This window comes from Delphinapterus leucas, chromosome 15, assembly GCF_059928025.1.
Source record: "Delphinapterus leucas isolate spDelLeu-1000000601 "Yukka" chromosome 15, BTC_Dleu_Yukka2, whole genome shotgun sequence".
NCBI lineage: Eukaryota > Metazoa > Chordata > Mammalia > Artiodactyla > Monodontidae > Delphinapterus > Delphinapterus leucas.
The window spans coordinates 8,680,564-8,700,418 of NC_143143.1; the positions used below are offsets into that span (position 1 = coordinate 8,680,564).

At 42.7% G+C, this 19,855-nt stretch overlaps 1 protein-coding gene across 5 annotated transcripts in view; it reads left to right on the forward strand.

Moving 5' to 3' along the window:
- Positions 1 to 19,855, forward strand: part of STYXL1 (serine/threonine/tyrosine interacting like 1) — a 66,871-nt gene that overhangs the window by 2,536 nt on the left and 44,480 nt on the right. For 3 of the 5 annotated variants that reach the window (XM_089895762.1, XM_022588047.3, XM_022588045.3), the window contains exon 2: positions 9,097 to 9,200. The exons of the other annotated variants lie outside the window; for them this stretch is intronic. In XM_089895762.1, the coding sequence (XP_089751888.1) occupies positions 9,098 to 9,200 (103 nt within the window). In that variant the 5' untranslated portion in view covers position 9,097. The remainder of the gene's footprint in view (positions 1 to 9,096; positions 9,201 to 19,855) is intronic. 5 annotated transcript variants of the gene reach the window in all.

Below are 19,855 nucleotides of genomic sequence, written 5' to 3' on the forward strand. Positions count from 1 at the left end.
AAGAGCCCAAAGAAAAACCTGGAGGAAGGGACAGTGAACAGATAATTTCTGTTGGAGAGGGGACATGAGGACAAACAGTGTTCTTTATCTTATCACTGACTGTGTTCTCTCTAATTGTTTACCCCTCTATCTTACCACTAGAACTGAAAGCATCTTACAGTCAGGTTCTTTCATCTCTTTATTGTCCAGCATCTGACCAGGCTGAGAGTGGGTTTCTGAATTTTGGGAGAGTTGAGTGGTTTTAGATACAAGGCTGGAAAACCCAGATTGTGCAGGACTTAACCGAATGTTAGCTGAGAAGTTTGTATTTTATTCCTCGGGAAGCAGGTGTTTATCAAAGGCTTTTGTGATGCCACCAGAACTGTGTTTGAGGAAGATTAGACTGACTTTGGCGTGTTAAAAGTTCCAAGGGAAAAATGTGCAGGGCAGGGAGATTGTTCAGGAGGCTATCTAATGAGATGATAAATATCTGAGTTACTGTGATGGTTTTAGAAATGGTGAAGTGGGGCCAAATGAGGGAGGGGGAAGAATTGATAAGCGTTTGTGCCCATCTGGGTTTAAGAAACAAATGGAAGTGATGTGGGAAACCAGCCTGAGAGAACTGTATATGTACAGAAATGGAATTCAGGGTGTGTGTGGAAGGAGAGCTGGCTGGAGAAAAAGTGTAAAGAGTTCTGTTTTAGATGGGCTACATTGGAAGTGATGGTGAGTTGTCCATATAGAAATATCAGTGGACACTTGGGGAATTACTCCAAGGGGAAATATGGGATTGAAACCCCTGAGAGAGGCCAGGGCTGAAGTCATTCCTATAGAGGGGAGAGCTGAGGCCAGGGGAGAGAGACTAGAGTCACATTCTCGTGTGCTCACTCCCACATCTGGGGCTGGAACTCCTCCCCACCCCCCTGGCAAGTCAGTCAGCCCCTGTCGGTATCTCCACGGCGGGGAGTCACTACCTCCCAAGTCCTCTACTCGGGCCATCCCAGCCGCTTGACTGTTAGAAAAACGTCCTCACATTCAGCTCCTAGTTGCTTCCCTTTAAATCGCAAAATGGCTCATAACACTCTTAGCAGCTACCGTATCAAGCATTGACTTTGTACCAGGCACCATGCCCTGCTTTGCAAGTGTAACTGTTAACAGGGAACATGCACAGCCTCATTCAGGAAGCCTAGTGCAGTCAGAAAATGGCTGTATGTCTTCATCCCCATTCTTCCTCTAAATCTTTGCTTGCCCTTGGATTACATCAAGCCACCAGGACAGACTTGTTGCAATAGCCTAAATGTCCTGTTCACGTTAATAGTCAAAACTCTGAACTTTAAGTCAGTGTTAAAGCTTCTCCCCTTCCCCTCTTGAGCTTGCTTCAGGCTCCCACCTTGGGAGTGGAGAGTGGTTGACTTCTCCGTTTCTCCATCTTACTTCCTCACTACCCCTCATCCCTGAAGACTGAGGCTTCAGGCCCATCAGTGTTGGTGGAGGGGGTTGTGAGAATAAAGATAGGGGCAGGAAGGGTCCATTTGGCATTAGTAAGAATTCTCTCAGCTTGATGGGAGTTTGTGGCTGACACTTCCATGTGGTGCTTTTGTGGGTCTCTCTTACCTGCAGTTCCTTTGACCTGGGTGGTTACACCTCAGCCTTGCTGTTTCCAGTTGCTCCCTCAACCCCTGTTTTCTGGAATCCTCCAGTACCTGAGATTGGTCCATTGTCTGTCCAAGTGGCCCTCTTGGGCAAAGTCCCGTTAAGATTGCTTCTAGTTGGCCCTCTCTCCTGCCTGGCCCACATCTGGTCTACAAGAGACACATAGGTATCCTTCACCCCAACAAATTCTGGGGGTGTAGGCTGTTTCAAATGCAGCTGCTGCTCTTTGCTAACAGCTAACCAGCCTCCGATTTTTCCAGGCAGGGGCCCACGACCAGCTTCTATGCCTGCACAAGCTTCAGAGGGCACAGGCCAAGCTATTCTAGGGGTTTTCTTTCTGGTTTCGTGAACTGCTTCAAGAAAGCTGAGACTTGTGAATATTTGAAATCAGGGAGAAAGAGGCTATAATAGAGGTGAAGAGCTTTGAGATGCTAGAAGTCAAGAGAGAAAAGGATTAGGTGGGAAAAGATGAGGTCAGAGGACACTTATCCCTTTGATTTTGGGAAGAAACTTGAAGGGCACCCAGTGGGCAGTTGGTGAGGTAGGGCAGTTTGCATCCCGTGGCCTTATCCTTCCCAGGCAAGACCTAGAAAATGAGAGAGGTTGCTGCATGGTGAGGAGGTTTGGATAACAGTTGTAGCCATTGGGGAAATGCTGGGAAAATCAGGAACGGTGAGAAAGGATTCATTGGCAGCTCTGGGGGCCCAGCTGAAGGTCTGCAGTGTGTCCTTTCTGTGTGCCCAAGCTCATGTGGCTTCTCACAGCCCAGACCCCACACCAAGTTCACGGATGTACGGGTGGGCCACACACCCACACATTTGTATCCTTGAACACAAACACATGGTTCTATACGGGGGATTAAAAGCAATTATTGCCATATAGTTTACATACAGTACAGTATACAGGTCTTCAGTGTGCAGTTGGATAGTTTTGACAGTTTGCAGTCTTCTAACCACCACCCAAAACAAGCTGTAGAAGCATTTTCATTATTCCAGAAAGTTCCCTTATGCCCCATTCCCCAGACAGCTACTTCCTGACTTCTATCACCATAGATTAATTTCACTAGTTCTTCATTGCATGTTTTTATACACAGTATAGAAATACATTGATGTGCTCCTTGCCACACCCCCACACAAGCCGCACACGTACGCCTATACTAACCATTTTGTTCCTTACAATAGGCTGAGGCCACAGTCGAGCTGTCAGATTTTTGCTCTTAGGTGCACATATTCAATGCTAACCTACCTTCTCTTCAACCCTAAAATCGTACCTCAAAGTGCAGTATTTCAAATCTTTCCTTTCAGATCCCTGGAGATAAAATGAAGAATTAGAAAGGTGGTAATCATCCCACCTGCATGAGAGTTTTCTTTATTTTCCTCTAGGGTCTCTAGAATATCGGCAAATGGGGACATAAAGTTTTAAAACAGAACTGTTTAGATATATAGCTTAACTTTCAGTTGTGGCCCAGCTGGAAGTCAAAGGGTGTGGCTTTCCAAGATACAGGCCAGCAGAGCAACTAGGAGATGGTGGACTGGTGACAGCAGAGGCAGCAAGAAGCTGCTGGCAAGGAGCTCCCAAGAGATGAGGGTCGCCGATGGTGGCAGATCTGAGTCGGGAGCAAAGCCTGCAATCCTCCAGGCCAGCCAGAGGTCAGGGAAGTGAGAACAAAGCTGAATCCAGAGGTTGGTCATGTCCAAGAACCCGTGTCAGGTGCAGAAGGTGGGGCGCTAGCCCAGTTGAGCAGAGGAGAAACAAGTGCTGGAGACAGAGTTGGAGGAGGTGAGACCAGACCTGGTGGCCACACAGCCTTTGTGTAGCAGTTCGCCAGCCGCTACCTTTGACATGTGAATTGCTGCATGGGTAGGCCTGTCACCCTCCCAGGACCACTAGGGTACCTCTTGGGGGTGTAGTGGGCCTAGGTTTGGGGCGATGGGAATGAAGGTAAGATGGACAAGGGGCAGGGATGTGGTGGCTGAGTCTGGGCCTCTGGAGATACTGCTGCTCACTAGCCACAGGACCTGGAACTTCTCTGAGCTGAGAAATGGTTTCAGGACCACTTCTGCAGCCTCCACAGCTCTGGGGTGCTGCGGCCTGTGTCCTCTAGCTTTGTCAGGGTTCAGGCCACAAGGAAGGTGTCTGGTTGGGATTGAGGAAAGACTATACCAGATCCCTTAGGAGCCTGACCCTTAGGCAGCATCACTGGATCCCCTCGCTTACAAACTTGGCCAGCTCCTGCTCTGGTCTTTGGCCTGAGATTTCTCTGAATGGTGCTTTCTGTCTACTGGACATCCGGAGGCTCCTAGATGAAATTGAAAAGAGAGAGAAAGTAGGAGTAAGGGAATTTGTTTCCTAAGCTCCTGCTCTGTGCTGGGCCCAGTTCTGGGCAATTTATGTTTGTTATTTCAACATAACATTCCTACAGCCTTTCCAGTGTGTATTATTGCCTCAGTTTACAGGTGAGAGCATTGATGCCTGTCACTGTATTTAAGCCTGGGTCATCCTGGCACAGCCTCAGTTTCCCACACAGAACCAGGGCATAGTGGGGTTGGCTGTGGACCCTGATTCATATCTGTGCAGTCCTCTGGTCCCTGCTCAGCCTGAGCCAGGAACCCAGAGTAAAGCTTACGGTCTGACTTCTCCAGGAGTGTTGAGTGATGCCTCTTTTCCACTAGAAGCAAATGCCCATCAGTTGTGTCCACCTGGACTGTCTGGGCCTGAGCACTAGACCAAGCTCTCAGGACCCTGGAATGCCTGTGAGAAGGATGGGGTCAGGCCCAGCCTCTGACAGTGACGCCATCAGTCAGAATGGAACTGGTCAGGCATAAGGAGGCAAGAAGGCCTGGATCTGGCCAGTTTCGCCTTAGTCTCAGGCTATGATGACCCCTAATGAAACATCCCTTCTCAAAGATAGACATGGTCTTTTACTGGAGCTGAGCTCTCCAGCCCAGCTGTGTCTGGACCGGCGAGAGAGCCCCACACAAGCCCCCTAGGTTGAAGTTCAGGCCAGGTCATTACAGGGAGGGTGAAGAACCTTCCTGCTGGTGGGTGTCCGGTGTGCAGAGACGAGGCCTGTGCTGGCACCCTGCTCTCCTGACGGTAGGTGGCTCCTCGCCACGCAAAAATCTGTGGATTTACCAGATGGGTCAGTTCGTAGGAATATTGGTATCCTCTCACCCTATGAAGCCAGATCCCCAGGAGGTGCTCCCTTTGACCTCCCTTCCCACCTGCCTGCCCCATCACCCTTGCAAGAGCTATTGCACTAAATGCCCTGAAAGTCTCTTAAGAGCTGTGCTGTGCTAAAAGAGCCCAAAGGGGGATGTCTTAAACTTGCCATCCTGGCTCCACTGTTTTGAATAGATCACCAGGAAATGAGACTTGGTAGAAATAATCATTACAAATGAAACTCACAGTGGCAGAAACCATACTCGGTAAAATCCGATACAATAAGAATCTGATTAAGGAATCAGATATTTATTGTAAAATTCACAGGGAAATAAGACTTGATCTTGGGAGAAATAATTTTGGCTAAACAAAATTGAAAGTGAAAAAACTTGGAATTGGTTAACTGTGAAATATAGAAGATCAATTAAGGGATAAAACTGGCTTAGTGGAATTCATCTAAGAAAAATACTTTTTGCAAAACCTCATCGACATTTGTTTAATGGTTCTATATAAAAGCTCAACATGAGAATATTCTTAGGGCCCAAATGGTGGAGCCAAGAACATCTTCCACCTTTCAGAATTTGGAGTAGTGCTGAAAGGGCTGTTAGCTACGTCCAGTTCTCCACCCACCTGGGCTAGTGGCCCTCCTCATCACGGCTCACAGGGATGCGTCTTCTCTCAGAAGTGTGCCGTTAGGTTCAGGACTGTACTTACCCTCCTGAAGTTTACCAGCAGGTGAGGCAGCTCTTTTTTTTTTTTCTTTTAAATAAATTTATTTATTTTTGGCTGCGTTGCGTCTTCGTTGCTGCACGCGGGCTTTTCTCTAGCTGTGGCGAGTGGGGGCTGATCTTTGCTGCGGTGTGCGGGCTTCTCATTGCAGTGGCTTCGCTTGTTGCAGAGCACGAGCTCTAGGCGCTTCAGTAGTTGTGGCACGCGGGCTTAGTTGCTCCGTGGCATGTGGGATCTTCCTGCACCAGGGCTCAAACCTGTATCCCCTGCACTGGCAGGCGGATTCTTAACCACTGTGCCACCAGGGAAGTCCCAGTGAGGCAGCTCTTGCTTGACAAGGGAGAGTGCCCCCTTTGGGAAGGAGATGTCGGAAGGAGTTGATTTCTGGGGCTGGACTGGGTTTTTACCTGAACGCCCAGAGACAATCCCTTGGCTAGTGAATAAAGAGATGGAGGTTGTAATGGGGAAAGCGGGTGGGAGTGTGAGGATGGGCTCTGAGCAATAGACCAGATAGGTTAGGAGCCAGCTTTTAGGTTGGCTTAGCAAAGTTGTGGGACTAGACACAAAACCCATTCTCTCTCCCCTATGCTCACCACCTCCAGAATGGCCTGAGATCAGGACTTTCAGAGGCAGAGGACCTGAGGGTACGAGTTGGGGTGTCCTCAGGAAGGATCTTTATGTAGCATCTAGAAGTATGGCCTCAGGTCAGGATGGCCCCATTGGTGAGGGCAGGAATGGTGACTAGTAATGTAGTCATTCAACACGTGCTTACTGAGCACTAGTCTGCATCAAAAATCCTGGGCACCGGGTGAGGGCACAGCAGTGAACAAGAAGGTCAAGGTCCTTACTGTCAGGAGCCGTATATTCCACTGTGGGGAGACTGATGATAAAACAAGCAAACAAATGAGTGCAATAATGCAGAAGACAAACTCGTAGTTTGCAAAGATCACCCTGACTGCCATGGGAAGATCAGACCGTAGGGAGAAAGCAAGAAGCCCAGTTGGGAAGTATTGCATCCTCAGGAGAGAGACGCTAGTACCTTGGTCTAGGATGCTAGCCCTGGACTCGGGTTTGGAACATATTTAGGTAGTAGAGCTAATAAATTGGATGTGAGAGACTGAGGGAAAGGGAGATTAGGGATGTGACCTTGAGTAACTAGGTGGCTAAATGGTGCTGTTTATTGAGACAGGGAAGACTAAAAGACATATTGGAGGTACGGGCACGTGTAATTTAAACATTCTTTTTTGGCCGTGTTTTATTTGAGATGTCCACCAGGTGTCCAAGTGGAGCCTGGAGCTCAGTGGAGAGGTCAAGTAGGGGCCATAGTTGGGGAGTTGTTATTATACAGGGGGTATTCAAGGGACTAGCTGAATCACCTAGACTCTAGGTCTTAGATGCTTGTTCTCAACTGACAGTGACTTTGCCCCTCTTCCAGGGGACATTTGGTGAAGTCTGGAAACATTTTTGGTTGTTATAATTGGAGGGTGGGGTTGCTACTGGCATCCACCCGGTGGAGGCTAGGGATCCTGCTGAACATTCTACAGCGCACGGGTCGGCCCCACGACGAAGAATTATCTGGCCCCAAATGTCAGTGGTGCTGAGGTTGAGAAGCTCTGTCCCAGGGTGAGAGTAGATAGAGAAGAAAAGAGATGATTGTGCCCAAGGGCATTCTCATGGAGAGAGTTAGAGCAGGAACTGTCTGAGAGGTAGGAGGGAAGCCTGGAGAGTGGGGTGTCCTGGGAGTGGAGAGTGTTTGGGGAAGGAGGAGCGCTCAACTGGGTTACTGAGGCTCCACGTTTGAGCACAAAGAGAAATGACTAGTGGATTAGGCAAGAGGAGTATTTCTGATGACCTTGATAGGAGCAGTTTCTGTGGTTTGGGGTCAGAAGTTCCAGGGGAGAAGGTTGTACCAATAGCTAACAATTACTGAACACTTCCTCCCTGCTCAGAATGTCTTACATGTGTAATTTCATTATTCCACACACAACAAGTACTATTATCCTTGTTTTACCGAAATGGCAATACTATTTTTACCTCCATTTTACAGAAGTAGAAACTGAGGCACAGAGAGGCTAATTATTCCCCCAAGTCAGGCAGCCGGCAGTAGGTAGCACAGCAGGGGTTTGGACCTAGAGTTTGGAGGTGAGGAAATAGAGGCACTGTTAACACCACCTTTTTTTTTTTTTTTTTTTTGTGGTACGCGGGCCTCTCACTGCTGCGGCCTCTCCCGTTGCGGAGCACAGGCTCTGGACACGCAGGCTGAGCGGCCATGGCTCACGGGCCCAGCCGCTCTGCGGCATGTGGGATCTTCCCAGACCGGGGCACGAACCCGTGTCTCCCCTGCATCGGCAGGCGGAGTCTCCACCACTGCGCCACCAGGGAAGCCCAACACCACCCTTTTGAGAAGTCTTGGCTGTAAAGGAGAACAGAGATGGGTACAGAGGAGGTTTGCGTGCCACTAGGAATGACCTGTACGGAGGATGAAACTGATGATGCTGGAGGGGAGGCTGAGAGCTGAAGTCCTCGAGGAAGTGTGAAGGATCCAGGGCCCAAGTCAAGGGGTTAGCCTTTCTGGGGAGCATTGTTCTGGTAATTCTGAAGTGGACCCTAACTGTTTTGAGCAGGATTACTCCTGGACTTGACTGGCCTTCAGAGGTCTTTGGCTGCCCCAACCCCAGCTAAAAGGTAACCTCCCTGCAGGAAGCTGCTGCACAGGCCCAGCCTTCCCCCTCAGTGTCCATGGGGCACCAGAGACAGTTGTGCCAAGGAACCAGTGTCCCAAGAGCAGCCCTGTAATCAGGAGCCAGAGCCCAGGCTGGCTGGGCAGTTCTGTCAGTACAAGTGAGCCATTCTCCTCCTTCCACAGACCATCATGATCTTCATCATAACCCTAAAGGCCCCTCACAAGGGCACCTGCGTCGGCCTCCCCAGGGTCTTCACTCATTACTCTCTTCCCACTGTTGCCACACCAGGCTCCTTTTGAAATCTCTCAGATACTAAGTTCCCTCCTGTTCTCAGTTCCTACCTCCTCCATCCTCTCCCTCTCCTCCACCTGCCCAGGTCTTGCCTAACCTCCTGTCTCAGCTTAGCAATCACATCTCAGACAGCCCTTCTCTGATCCCAGCTAGGTGAGGCCCTCCCATTAGCACCTCCCATGACACTGGATGCTGACTCTTTTATAACGCTTTTCCTACTTACAATGTATTTTTTTGTCCAGTGTCTGCATTCCATGCTAGGCTGTCACCTTCATGAGGGTAAGTCTAGTTTACCACACTTATTTCCAGTGCCTGGCCTGTGGTAAGTGCTCAGTAGTTATTTACTGAAGGAAAGTGAATTGGTGACTGTTTTACAGCCTGCTTTGTATTTATATGGTTCAGATATGTCGTGTGCAATGATTATCTCCCCTACACACATTTCACTATCAATTTTGGAATTTTCCCTGGTCACATGCATGATTATTTTCACCTTTGTTTGAAGGCATGTTAAGAAAGAGTTGAATTATCTTACTTTGTGGTCATTCATCTAAAATAGAAAGATGCACTAAGCTTTTACATGATTGATTCTTCCCTGTAGGATGAGTGGTTTGGTTTTGTGTGAACCAACAGAGCTTTACAACATCTTGAATCAGGCCCCAAAACTATCCAGGTTAACTGAACCCAACTATCTCTGTTTATTAGGTAAGTACTTTAAAAAATGTTGTGAACAGTGTCCTTCAAAGATTATTTTTCATGAATTAACAAACTTTGAAGAGTAACAAATTACTTTAGAAAACTATTAAACTAATTAGGCATAGCTCAAAACGCTACTATTAACTGTCACTTGACTTGCAATATTGCCAGATTACATAAATCTAGAAGAAAAGTTCCCAGAAGACTCAGGTTTGAGTCCTCTTACTATTGTTTTCAGTGAAATAGTTTAAACATCTAACAAACACATAGTAATACACATAAGCACTTATGTACACACCATTCAGATTGAACATAATAAAAAGTTACACAAATGTACCCCTTTTGTACTCCATCCTGATCCTCTTCCTTTCCCTCCCCGAAGATGACTGCTTCTGTATTTTTACACGTTTACGACATAGGCAGGCATCCCAAAGTAATGTATGGTTCAAACATTTACATAAACAGTACCATAAGGTACAGTGATCCTGCAACTTACTTTTTTTTTTTTTTTTTTTTTTTTTTTTGCCGTATGCGGGCCTCTCACTGTTGTGGCCTCTCCCGTTGCGGCATGTGGGATCTTCCCAGACCGGGGCACGAACCCATGTCCCCTGCATCGACAGGCGGACTCTCAACCACTGTGCCACCAGGGAAGCCCAACTTACTTTTTTTTAATTTAGTTTATTTTTTTTATACAGCAGTTTCTTATTAGTTATCCATTTTATACGCATCAGTGTATACATGTCAATCCCAATCTCCCAATTCATCATACCCCCCTGCCCACACTGCTGCTTTCCCCTCTTGGTGTCCATATGTTTGTTCTCTACATCTGTGTCTCAGTTTCTGCCCTGCAAACTGGTTCATCTGTTTCCCCATCTCTGTATATGAAGACCTAGTTTATTTTAACTGGTAGTTGCAATATATATCCATTCCTAATTGATTGTGTTGTGTTGCTTGCATTGTGTTGCTATTATGAACAGTGCTGCAGTAAACAGTTTGTATCTCTCTCCCTATTCATGTGCAAGAATTTTTTCAGGATATATTCCCAGAAATGGAAGTACCAAGTTGCACATTCACCTTCACTACATTATTGTCAAATTGCCCTCCGAAGACATTATATCAATTTTATACTCCAATCAGCAGTGTAAGAAACATACCTACCAATACCTGGTTTTGTCACCCTTTAAATTTTTTTCTCTGATTGGCATGAACTTGTATTATGATGTTTTTCCCCACAATTAAAAACATCGTGTTTAAAATACACATAAAATTTACCATCTTAACCACTTTTAAATGTCCAGTTCGGTGGTACATCATCACCATCATCTCCATAGCTCTTTTCATCTTGTAAAACTGAAACCCTATACCCGTTAAACAATAACTCCCCATTCCCTCCTCCCTGCAACCCTGGTAACCATCATTCTACTTTATGTCTCTGATTTTGACTACTCCAGGTGCCTCATATAAGTGTAATCATACAGTATTTGTCTTTGTGACTGGCTTATTTCACTTAGCATAATGTCCTCCAGGTTCATCCATGTTGTAGTGTGTGTCAGGATTTCCTTTATTTTTAAGGCTGAATAATATTCCATTGTATATATATACCACATTTTGTTTATCCATTCATCCATCGATGGACACTTGGGCTGCTTCCACCTTTTAGCTGTTGTGAATAATGCTGCTATGAACATGGATGTACAAAATATCTCTCTGAGACCCTGCTTTCAATTATTTTCAGTATATACCCAGAAGTGTAATTGCTGGATCATGTGGTAATTCTATTTTTAATTTTTTGAGGAACCACCATTGTGTTTTCTGTAGCAGCTGTACGATTTTACATTTGTACCAGTAGTGTACAAGTGTTCCAGTTTTTTGAAATCCTTGTCAACGTTGTTATTTTTCTGGGTTTTTATTTTTAGTAACCATCCTAATGGGTGTGAGGTGGTATCTCATTGTAGTTTTTTTTTGTTTTTTTTTTTTGCGGTACGCGGGCCTCTCACTGTTGTGGCCTCACCCGTTGCGGAGCATAGGCTCCGGACGCGCAGGCTCAGTGGCCATGGCTCACGGGCGCAGCCTCTCCGCGGCATGTGGGATCTTCCTGGACCGAGGCACGAACCCGTGTCCCCTGCATCGGCAGGCGGACTCTCAACCACTGCGCCACCAGGGAAGCCCTCATTGTAGTTTTGATTTGCATTTCCCTAATGATTAGGGATGTTGAGCATCTTTTCATGTGCTTATTGGCCATTTGTGTATCTTCTTTGGAGAAATTACTATTCAAGTTCTTTGCCCATTTTTGAATTGGGTTGTTGCTTTTGAGTTTTAGGAGTTCTCTATATATTCTGGGTATTAATTCCTTACAAGATATATGACTTGTAAATAATTTCTCCCCTTCCGTGGGTTACCTTTTTACTCTGTTGATATTGTCTTTTGATATGCAACATTTAAAATTTTTCACGAAGTTCAGTTTGTCTATCTCTTCTTTTGTTGCTTGTCATATCCAGGAAATTGTTGCCAAATCCAGTGTCATGAAGCTTTTGCCTTATGTTTTCTTCTACAGTTTTTATACTTTTAGGCCTTACATTTAGGTCCTTGATCCATTTTTGAGTTGACTTTTGTATGTGATGTTTAGATAAGCGTGCAATTTCATTCTTTTGCAAGTGGATATCCAGTTTTCCCAGCATCATTTGTTGAAAAGACTGTCTTGTTCATGGTCCCTAGGGAGTCCACATGAATTTTGAATAGATTTTTCTATTTCTGCAAAAAACGTCATTGGAATATTGATGGGATGGCATTGAATCTGTAGATTGCTTTGGGTAGTATTGACATCTTAACGATATTAAGTCTTCCAGTGAACACAGAATTTTTTTTTGCCTCTAATTTCTTTCAGCAACATTTTGTAGTTTTCAGAGTACAAATCTTTCACGTCCTTGGTTAAATTTTATTCCCAAGTATATTATTATTTGTAATGCTATTGAAAATGGAATTGTTGATTTCCTTTTCAGATTGTTCATTGATAGTATATAGAAATACAATTGACCCTTGAACAACGTGGGGAATAACCTGTGTATCACTTATAGTCAGCTCTCCGTGTCTGTGGTTCTTCTGCATTCGTGGATTCAACCAACCATGGACCATTTAGCATTGTAGTATTTATTATTGAAAAATATCTGCGTGTAAGTGGACCCATGCAGTTCAAACTCATGTTGTTCAAGGGTCAACTGTACAACTGATTTTTCTGTGTTGGTTTTCTGTCCTGAAGCTCTGCTGAATTCATTTATTAGTTCTAACAGGTTCTTTGTGTGTGGAATCTTTAGGATTTTTTTGCATATAAGATCATATCTTCTGTGAACTTAGATGATTTTACTTCTTCCTTTCCAATTTAGATGTGCTTTGTTTCTTTTTTTTTTTTGTGGTACGCGGGCCTCTCACTGCCGTGGCCTCTCCCGTTGCGGAGCACAGGCTCCGGACTCGCAGGCTCAGCGGCCATGGCTCACGGGCGCAGCCGCTCCGCGGCATGTGGGATCTTCCCGGACCGGGGCACGAACCCGTGTCCCCTGCATCGGCAGGCGGACTCTCAACCACTGCGCCACCAGGGAAGCCCGCTTTGTTTCTTTTTCTTGCTTAATTGCTCTGTCTAGGACTTCCACCACTCCGTTGAATAGAAGTAATGAAAGTGGGCATCCTTGTCTTGTTCCTTAAAGAAAAGCTTTCAATCTTTCACCATTGAGTATAATGTTTGCTGTGGGTCTTTCATATATGTTTTTTTTAATTATGTTCAGGTAACTTCCTTCTATTCCAAGTTTGTCAAGTGTTTTTATCTTGAAAAGGTGTGGAATTTTTCCTACTTTTTCTGCGTTGATTGAGATAATCATGTAGTTTTTTTTCCTCCTTCATTCGTTTCAAGTGGTAAATTGAATTGATTTTTGAATGTTGAGCCATTCTTGCCTTCCAGGAATAAATTCCACTTGATCATGGTGTATAATCCTGCTGAATGTGGTTTGCTAGCATTTTGTTGAGGATTTTTGCATCAGTGTTTATAAGGAATATGATCTGTATTTTTCTTGCTGTGTCTTTGTCTGACTTTGGTATCAGGGTCATGCTGGCCTCATACGATGAGTTAGGAAGTGTCCCCTTCTCTTCAATCTTTTGGGAAAAGTTTGAGAAGGATTGATATTAATTCTTCTTTAAATGTTGGGTAGAATTCACCAGTGAATCTATCAGGTTCAGGGCTTTTTTATTTTCAGCCTAAAACATTTATATTTTAGTAAACACATGATAATTCCCTCTGAGAATGAATAGATATCCAGGTCATGAATTTCAAGAAGTTTATTATCATTTTTCAAGACAATAAGTGATACACTGAATTCTTAAGTGTTATATTCCCAAGGAGTGGTGGATGAGATCCTTTCCTGAGAGCAGCTATTGGTTAATCAGATGTGGGAAAGGCCCTTTCAGGGTAACAGATTGGGGAGGCTACAGACAAGGGAAAAGCCTCAGTGCCCATACTATATTTGGATTTTTTTTTTTAAATTTTAGTTTATTTTTTTATACAGCAGGTTCTTATTAGTTATCCATTTTATACACATCAGTGTATACATGTCAATCCCAATCTCCCAATTCATCACACCCCCCCCGCCACTTTCCCCCCTTGGTGTCCATACATTTGTTCTCTACATCTGTGTCTCTATTTCTGCCCTGCACACCGGTTCATGTGTACCATTTTTCTAGGTTCCACATATATGTGTTAACATACAATATTTGTTTTTCTCTTTCTGCCTTACTTCACTCTGTATGACAGTCTCTAGATCCATCCACGTCTCTACAAATGATGCAATTTCGTTCCTTTTTATGGCTGAGTAATATTCCATTGTATATATGTACCACAACTTCTTTATCCATTCGTCTGTCGATGGGCATTTAGTTTGCTTCCATGACCTGGCTACTGTAAATAGTGCTGCAGTGAACATTGGGGTGCATGTGTCTTTTGGAATTATGTTTTTTTCTGGGTATATGCCCAGTAGTGGGATTGCTGGGTCATATGGTACTTCTATTTTTAGTTTTTTAAGGAACCTCCATACTGTGCTCCATAGTGGCTGTATCAATTTACATTCCCACCAACAGTGCAAGAGGATTCCCTTTTCTCCACACCCTCTCCAGCATTTGTTGTTTGTAGATTTTCTGATGATGCCCATTCTAAATGGTGTGAGGTGATACCTCATTGTAGTTTTGATTTGCATTTCTCTAATAATTAGTGATGTTGAGCAGCTTTTCATGTGCTTCTTGGCCATCTGTATGTCTTCTCTGGAGAAATGTCTATTTAAGTCTTCTGCCCATTTTTTGATTGGGTTGTTTGTTTTTTTAATATTGAGCTGCATGAGCTGTTTTTATATTTTGGAGATTAATCCTTTGTCCATTGATTCATTTGCAAATATTTTCTCCCATTCTGAGGGTTGTCTTTTAGTCTTGTTTGTAGTTTCCTTTGCTTTGCAAAAGCTTTTAAGTTTCGTTAGGTCCCATTTGTTTATTATTGTTTTTATTTCCATTACTCTAGGAGGTGGATCAAAAAAGATCTTGCTGTGATTTATGTCAAAGAGTGTTTTTCCTATGTTTTCCTTGAAGAGTTTTATAGTGTCTGGTCTTACGCTTAGGTCTCTAATCCATTTTGAGTTTATTTTTGTGTATGATGTTAGGGAGTGTTCTAATTTCATTCTTTTACATGTAGCTGTCCAGTTTTCCCAGCCCCACTTATTGAAGAGACTGTCTTTTCTCCATTGTATATCCTTGCCTCCTTTGTCATAGATTAGTTGACCACAGGTGCATGGGTTTATCTCTGGGCTTTCTATCCTGTTCCATTGATCTATGTTTCTGTTTTTGTGCCGGTCCCATACTGTCTTGATTACTGTAGCTTTGTAGTACAGTTTGAAGTCAGGGAGTCTGATTCCTCCAGCTCCTTTTTTTTCCCTCAAGACTGCTTTGGCTATTCGGGGTATTTTGTGTCTCCATACAAATTTTAAGATTTTTTTTTCTAGTTCTGTAAAAAAATGCCATTGGTAATTTGAAAGGGATTGCATTGAATCTGTAGATTGCTTTGGGTAGTATAGTCGTTTTCACAATGTTGATCCTTCCAATCCAAGAACATGGTATATCTTTCCAACTGTTGGTATCATCTTTAATTTCTTTCATCAGTGTCTTATAATTTTCTGCATACACGTCTTTTGTCTCCCTAGGTAGGTTTATTCCTAGGTACTTTATTCTTTTTGTTGCAGTGGTAAATGGGAGTGTTTCCTTAACTTCTCTTTCAGATTTTTCATCATTAGTGTATAGGAGTGCCAGAGATTTCTGTGCATTAATTTTGTATTCTGCAACTTTACCAAATTCATTGATTAGCTCTAGTAGTTTTCTGGTGTCATCTTTAGGATTCTCTATGTATAGTATCATGTTATCTGCAAACAGTGACAGTTTTCTTCTTCTTTTCCAATTTGTATTCCTTTTATTTCTTCTCTGATTGCTGTGACTAGGACTTCCAAAACTATGTTGAATAATAGTGGTGAGAGTGGACATCCTTGTCTTGTTCCTGATCTTAGAGGAAATGCTTTCAGTTCTTCACCATTGAGAATGATGTTTGCTGTGGGTTTGTCATATATAGCCTTTATTACGTTGAGGTAGGTTCCCTCTATGCCCACTTTCTGGAGAGTTTTTATCATAAATGGGTGTTGAATTTTGTCAAAAGCTTTTTCTGCATCTATTGAGATGATCATATGGTTTTTATTCTTCAGTTTGTTAATATGGTGTATCACATTGATTGATTTGCATATATTGAAGAATCCTTGCATCCCTGGGATAAATCCCACTTGATCATGGTGTATGATCCTTTAATGTGTTTTTGGATTCTTTTTGCTAGTATTTTGTTGAGGATTTTTGCATCTATATTCATCAGTGATATTGGTCTGTAATTTTCTGTTTTTGTAGTATCTTTGTCTGGTTTTGGTATCAGGGTGATGGTGGCCTCATAGAATGAGTTTGGGAGTGTTCCTTCTTCTGCAATTTTTGGGAAGACTTTGAGAAGGATGGATGTTAGTTCTTCTCTAAATGTTTGATAGAATTCACCTGTGAAGCCATCTGGTCCTGGACTTTTGTTTGTTGGAAGATTTTTAATCACAGTTTCAATTTCACTACTTGTGATTGGTCTGCTCATATTCTCTATTTCTTCCTGGTTCAGACTTGGAAGGTTATACCTTTCTAAGAATTTGCCCATTTCTTCCAGGTTGTCCATTTTATTGGCATAGAGTTGCTTGTAGTAGTAGTCTCTTAGGTTGTTTTGTATTTCTGCGATGTCTGTTGTAACCTCTTTCTCATTTCTAGTTTTATTGATTTGAGTCCTCTCCCTCTTTTTCTTGATGAGTCTGGCTAAAGGTTTATCAATTTACTACATCTTCTCAAAGAACCAGGTTTTAGCTTTATTGATCTTTGCTATTGTTTTCTTTGTTTCTATTTCATTTATTTCTGCTCTGATATTTATGATTTCTTTCCTTCTACTAACTTTGGGTTTTGTTTGTTCTTCTTTCTCTAGTTCCTTTAGGTTTAAAGTTAGATAATTTGAGATTTTTCTTGTTTCTTGAGGTAGGATTGTATTGCTATAAACTTCCCTCTTATTACTGCTTTTGCTGCATCCCATAGGTTTTGGATTGTTGTGTTGTCATTTGTCTCTGGGTTTTTTTTTTTTTTTTTTACTTCTTTATTGGAGTATAATTGCTTTACAATGGTGTGTTAGTTTCTGCTTTATAAAAAAGTGAATCAGTTATACATATACATATGTTCCCACATCTCTTCCCTCTTGCGTCTCCCTCCCTCCCACCTTCCGTATCTCACCCCTCTAGGTGGTCACAAAGCACTGAGCTGATCTCCCTGTGCTATGTGGCTGCTTCCCACTAGCTATCTACCTTACGTTTGGTAGTGTATATATGTCCATGCCTCTCTCTCGCTTTGTCACAGTTTACCCTTCCCCCTCCCCATATCCTCAAGTCCATTCTCTAGTAAGTGTGTGTCTTTATTCCTGTTTTACCCCTAGGTTCTTCATGACATTTTTTTCCCTTAAATTCCATATATATGTGTTAGCATACGGTATTTGTCTCTCTCTTTCTGACTTACTTCACCCTGTATGACAGACTCTAGGTCTATCCACCTCATTACAAATAGCTCAATTTCGTTTCTTTTTATGGCTGAGTAATATTCCATTGTATATATGTGCCACATCTTCTTTATCCATTCATCCAATGATGGACACTTAGGTTTTTTCCATCTCCGGGCTATTGTAAATAGAGCTGCAATGAACAGTTTGGTACATGACTCTTTTTGAATTATGGTTTTCTCAGGGTATATGCCCAGTAGTGGGATTGCTGGGTTGTATGGTAGTTCTATTTGTAGTTTTTTAAGGAACCTCCATACTGTTCTCCACAGTGGCTGTATCAATTTACATTCCCACCAACAGTGTAAGAGGGTTCCCTTTTCTCCACACCCTCTCGAGCATTTATTGTTTCTAGATTTTTTGATGATGGCTATTCTGACTGGTGTGAGATGATATCTCATTGTAGTTTTGATTTGCATTTCTCTAATGATTAGTGATGTTGAGCATTCTTTCATGTGTTTGTTGGCAGTCTGTATATCTTCTTTGGAGAAATGTCTATTTAGGTCTTCTGCCCATTTTTGTATTGGGTTGTTTGTTTTTTTGTTATGAAGCTGCATGAGCTGCTTATAAATTTTGGAGATTAATCCTTTGTCAGTTGCTTCATTTGCAAATATTTTCTCCCATTCTGAGGGTTGTCTTTTGGTCTTGTTTATGGTTTCCTTTGCTGTGCAAAAGCTTTGAAGTTTCATTAGGTCCCATTTGTTTATTTTTGTTTTTATTTCCATTTCTGTAGGAGGTGGGTCAAAAAGGACCTTGCTGTGATTTATGTCATAGAGTGTCCTGCCTATGTTTTCCTCTAAGAGTTTGATAGTTTCTGGCCTTACATTTAGGTCTTTAATCCATTTTGAGCTTATTTTTGTGTATGGTGTTAGGGAGTGATCTAATCTCATACTTTTACATGTAGTTGTCCAGTTTTCCCAGCACCACTTATTGAAGAGGCTGTCCTTTCTCCACTGTACATTCCTGCCTCCTTTATCAAAGATAAGGTGACCATATGTGCGTGGGTTTATCTCTGGACGTTCTGTCCTGTTCCATTGATCTATCTTTCTGTTTTTGTGCCAGTACCATACTGTCTTGATTACTGTAACTTTGTAGTATAGTCTGAAGTCAGGGAGCCTGATTCCTCCAGCTCCGTTTTTCATTCTCAAGATTGCTTTGGCTATTCGGGGTCTTTTGTGTTTCCATACAAATTGTGGCATTTTTTGTTCTAGTTCTGTGAAAAATGCCAGTGGTAGTTTGATAGGGATTGCACTGAACCTGTAGATTGCTTTGGGTAGTAGAGTCATTTTCACAATGTTGATTCTTCCAATCCAAGAACATGGTATATCTCTCCATCTATTTGTATCATCTTTAATTTCTTTCATCAGTGTCTTATAATTTTCTGCATACAGGTATTTTGTCTCCTTAGGTATGTTTATTCCTAGATATTTTATTTTTTTTGTTGCAGTGGTAAATGGGAGTGTTTTCTTGATTTCACTTTCAAATTTTTCATCATTATTGTATAGGAATGCCAGAGATTTCTGTGCATTAATTTTGTATCCTGCTACTTTACCAGATTCATTGATTAGCTCTAGTAGTTTTCTGGCAGCATCTTTAGGATTCTCTATGTATAGTATCATGTCATCTGCAAACAGTGACAGTTTTACTTCTTCTTTTCTGATTTGGATTCCTTTTATTTCCTTTTCTTCTCTGATTGCTGTGGCTAAAACTTCCAAAACTATGTTGAATAAGAGTGGTGAGAGTGGGCAACCTTGTCTTGTTCCTGATCTTAGAGGAAATGCTTTCAGTTTTTCACCATTGAAGATGATGTTGGCTGTGGGCTTGTCATATATGGCCTTTATTATGTTGAGGAAAATTCCGTCTATGCCTACTTTCTGCAGGGTTTTTATCATAAATGGGTGTTGAATTTTGTCGAAAGCTTTCTCTGCATCTATTGAGATGATCATATGGTTTTTCTCCTTCAATTTGTTAATATGGTGTATCACGTTGATTGATTTGCGTATATTGAAGAATCCTTGCATTCCTGGAATAAACCCCACTTGATCATGGTGTATGATCCGTTTAATGTGCTGTTGGATTCTGTTTGCTAGTATTTTGTTGAGGATTTTTGCATCTGTGTTCATCAGTGATATTGGCCTGTAGTTTTCTTTCTTTGTGACATCCTTGTCTGGTTTTGGTATCAGGGTGATGGTGGCCTCGTAGAATGAGTTTGGGAGTGTTCCTCCCTCTGCTGTATTTTGGAAGAGTTTGAGAAAGATAGGTGTTAGCTCTTCTCTAAATGTTTGATAGAATTCGCCTGTGAAGCCATCTGGTCCTGGGCTTTTGTTTGTTGGAAGATTTTAAATCACAGTTTCAATTTCAGTGCTTGTGATTGGTCTGTTCATGTTTTCTATTTCTTGTTCAGTCGTGGAAGGTTACACTTTTTTAAGAATTTGCCCATTTCTTCCAGGTTGTCCATTTTATTGGCATAGAGTTGCTTGTA